Raw genomic sequence first — 4,493 nt, forward strand, 5'->3', positions numbered from 1 at the left:
TTTAGAAAAGAAAGTGTACTCATCCTTCAAAGCTACACCAGACGAATACTTACTTATTTAACAAGCACGATTTTATTGAAAATGCACCAAACATTTTCATAACTCAAGGAACGACCTTTTAAAACCAATAGTTACCAGTTCCACAAGAAAAGGAGAGTATTAATATAATTTTCAAAGTTAATAATTGGTACCGTGAGTATGGTACAGGGTTGTCAACGTTATCTGATACTATCACAACAACATTTTCCAACACTGAGAAAGGTTAATCTCTAGTCGCACGTGTCAATGGAAACTATTTCACGTTTGACAAGCTCGAGTGAAAGTTTTCAACATGTCCAATACGCCGATCGAAGGATATTTGCTGCTCAGGGGACCAACCCATCTTACCAGTTTAATCTTCGTAGGAAACCTGCCGCCATGCAGCCGCAAGGAACTTGCTCAGCTATGTGCACGTTATGGAAAAGTTTTGGGTACAATGATAGAGGAGACGTTTGGTTTTGTTCAGTTCGAGAGCGAAAGACAGGCCAACATAGCTATTCTGGCTCTGCACCAGTCCCGATTCAAGGCCAAAACCCTGACTGTCCACAGCGCCACCTCTCAATCTATGGAGGAACACGGACATGACTCCAGACAGTTCGGGGAGGATGTGCTCGTCGCCGAGGCCGACTCTTCGGGGCAGGATCTGATTGCCGACTGCGAGATCATAGCCATGGATCTCCAAGGCTTCCGAGGTGCTATGCGCATCCGGGATCGCCTCATCGCCAAGGGACTGTGCACGGAAGTTCGCTCGCCGATCGCAATGGATGATAACGAACCGCTCTCCAGTCTGGAGGAGCTCGCAGCACTTGGCACCCAGTACGCCATTGTCTTGACGTCCGTGAATGAGAGCATGGGCTCGGCGTCAGTGCACTACTTGTATGAGGACCGTTCTGAGCATCCCGACTTGCCGCAGGATCAGGCCATCGAGATGGTTGAGTCGGACTTCAACCTCCGCCATGTCTTTAATTCAGCGGATGGTGTTCGTGACTGCGGTTGTTAACTTATAATAAAATTCTATTCAAAAACCTGTGATAATACTCCAGGAATCACGGTAAAGTTAACTTGTAAATATAAGAATACACACAATTTATTTATGTGTGTGTGTGATTTCCTGGAAGCGTCACACTATTTCGTCAGAATCCAGATTTCACGTCTTGTCACTTCAAAATTATGCGGAATAAGTGTGAGCTGAACCAGCTCATCGGAACCAAAACGATATTAGTGTTACCAGTAGTGAGCAGAATACTTTTGCTTATACGATATTCTTATCGATATGAAGTAATGTCATATTCCAACACACCTCCTCAAAAGTCTGATGCTCATGATTTATAAATTTAAAGTTTAATAAAAAATTTGAAATTTGAATTGGCAAGACAAGATATTTCTGGGAGTGCACATTGACCCAACATTTGTTGCTTGAATTGGGGAAACCCAGTAAAACCCAATTAGGTCAATCTTAAAATTAATACAAAGAAAAATGAATGTTCAAAATGACAAAATGATGTGATACAAAATTAACATACAAAACAATTAAAGGCAATTTCAGGAAGTAATCTTATAAATTTGAAAATTATAAAGTAATTAGGAATATCTTCTGTTTCCAAACTTAATAACTAGAAAATATAACAGATTTTAAATTCAATAACATAGTTTCAAAAAATTATTCTTTTAAATGATAAATTAAATTATGTCTTCAACTTTTATGTAAGTATATAAAAAAAATTGTCGTCTGCATCCATCAATCGCTTAAGCCAAGACGCTGTCTTAGTTGTGCGAAGCGTAGAGCTGGGAGTGGTTTTGATAATATATCCGCAAGTTGATGATCTGTAGAAATATACTCAAGTTTTATTAGTTTATTTTCAACTTGTTCACGTGAAAAATGATATTTGATGTCTATATGTTTTGAACGTTTGTTTTAAACATCTTGAAAAGATATCCTGTTGTACTTCTCCTATCCAATTGACTTCCACCCCAATCTGAATCTACATATCCAACAAAGAAGTCGTCATTCTTCTCAGTTTTAGTGAATGTTAGCTTAAAATCAATAGTACCTTTCAGATTTTTAAGCATAGCCAAAGCTCTTTATTATTTTTCTGACTATACCGACTCAAAAGATTTACAGATATACTGAGATCTGGCCTTGTACATAGCATTACATACATAAGGCATCCAATCAAACTTTGACAAGGAGAATCGTCTCTTTCATCAGAGTCTAACAAATCAAAGTTAAGTTTACTTGGAAGTGGTGAATTTACAGAATTACATTGCTCCATTTTAAATTTTAATAAAATATATTTAATATAAGCTGATTGGCCTAATTCCACTTTACTTTCTTTTGTGTCTACTTTAATACCAATAAAATACTTAATTTCCATTAAATCTGTCATTTGAAACTTGCTCATTAAATATGACTGAAATTTATTCATTGTTAAAATGTTTTCTGTACAAATATCCAAGTCATCTACGTATAACAAAACAAATATATTTTTTAAAATAGTCCCTTTATCCAAAATATATATACATCTATCTACAGGTGAATTTTTAAAACCAATATCTTTTAAAGCCTTTTCAAACACTTTAAACCAACATCTAGCCGCCTGCTTAAGACCATAAATTGCTTTATTCAATTTACAAACATGACTGCTATTACAAGACAGTCCTTGAGAACCTCTCATGTATATTTCCTCTTTTAAATCTCCATTTACTTTAAGGCTATACTGGTTTGAAAAAGACATTATAAGTCTGAAACTTGCAATTCTAGTCACAGGGGCAAATGTTTCGTCGTAATCGATTAAACATTCCTGTGTAAATCCTCGTGCTACAAGTCTGGCTTTATATTTTACCAAATGGTCTACCAAACTCGTTCTGTTTTATTGTAAATATCCATTTACAATCGACTATGTTTTTGTTTTCAGGTCTTTCTACCAGTGACCATGTTTTGTTAATTTCATGAGAATTAAGCTCATCTTCAATAGCTGCTCTCCACTGTTCTTTATCACTCCTATTATTAATTTCATCAAAAGATATTGGAGAACTACCTGTTAAAGTTTGCGCATTCATAAAACAATTTTTAATCATATCTCTATATGACAATTTGGGCTTTTCTTTTAGTCTATTGCTTTTTCGAATTTGAGTATTAGAGTCACTTGGTTCACCTTCAGATAAAACACCAGAAATCTCTGGATCGGCATTTTCCACTTCATTTTTAATTTCACTAGGCTGCACATCTGATACTACCATATCAGTGTTTTTCTGAACCGTTTTACTCTCAATAAGTACAGAGTCTTGAAAAGCAGGTTCAATATTTTCTTCAAGAATGGGAAAATCCATGTTGTTATCAACATCCACAGCTCTAGACGTTATCCTGCTTGATTCATCAAACACTACATCTCTTGCAATAACAAATTTGTTATTCTCCACATCCCATACTTTATATCCATTTGGTTCATACCCGACAAGTATACCTTTCCATGATTTGTCATCAAATTTTCTTTTTCTCGTTTTATTGAGAACGTATACTGTCGAACCAAAAACTCTTAAGTACTTCAGGCACGGCTTTTTGCTGTGCCACATTTCAAAAGGTGTCTTTCTGCATTCATGTAATGCACTAGTTGGGCTTCCATTAATAAGGTAGGTGGCTGTTAGCACTGCTTCACCCCAGAAAGTTTTCTGAATCTTGAAGCTCGAGCTTTTTCCGTTTAGATCTAATCATCCTTTCGGATACACCATTTTGTTGTGGAGTATGTGGAACCGTCAAGTGGTAACTAATGCCTTTTTGAACACAGAACTCTTTCATTTCATTCGATAAGTACTCCCTACCATTATCAATATAAAGGTTAACTGTATTTAAATTAAACAAAGCATGCGTTTTAGCTACATAGTCTTGAAATACACTAAAAACTTCTGACTTATAACTCAACAGGTAAGTTACACAATAATGCGTATACTCATCAATAAAAACTACATAATAATTCTAAAGATCAACAGTAGATGGGGTTATTGTACCACACACATCAGAATGTACAACAAATAATGGTCGATTTATGTGGTCCTTATTTTTAAATTTATTAAAACTTAATCTCGCCTGCTTTCCCTTGACACAAGCTTCACATAATTCATTTTCTGGTTTTATGTTATTCAGCAAATCTGTATCGTCAAACATATTTTTGGTTTTAATTTCTAAAAACTTTCCCTTACTCAAATGTCCTAGCCTCTCATGCCACAAACTATAATTATTATTTTTAGCTGCATTTGCAATACAAGCTAGTTTATTAGAAAAGAAATTAACCAATGGAACATTTCCAAATATACTTCCATTCATTACAATTATTTTACCTTTTCTAACAGTTACACCTCCTGGGTGAAATACAATGGTAAGGCCTGCCTCCTGCACTTTTTTTAACTGAGATCATGTTTTCAGGGATATCAGGACAGTATAAGACATCTTTAAGCTC

At 35.6% G+C, this 4,493-nt stretch overlaps 1 protein-coding gene across 1 annotated transcript; it reads left to right on the forward strand.

The window, feature by feature from the left end:
* The first annotated feature begins 475 nt into the window (after positions 1-475).
* On the forward strand, positions 476-1,039 carry LOC139353603 (uncharacterized). The gene has a single exon (XM_070997957.1). It carries the CDS (start codon positions 476-478, stop codon positions 1,037-1,039), a length of 564 nt encoding a protein of 187 aa, XP_070854058.1.
* The last annotated feature ends 3,454 nt before the right edge of the window (positions 1,040-4,493 follow it).

Source organism: Drosophila suzukii, chromosome Y (genome assembly GCF_043229965.1).
Source record: "Drosophila suzukii chromosome Y, CBGP_Dsuzu_IsoJpt1.0, whole genome shotgun sequence".
NCBI classification, from domain to species: Eukaryota; Metazoa; Arthropoda; class Insecta; order Diptera; family Drosophilidae; genus Drosophila; species Drosophila suzukii.

Bases quoted from the DNA above. Each gene is read 5' to 3' on its own strand.
- LOC139353603 (XM_070997957.1), top strand. From the start codon at position 476: ATGATAGAGGAGACGTTTGGTTTTGTTCAGTTCGAGAGCGAAAGACAG.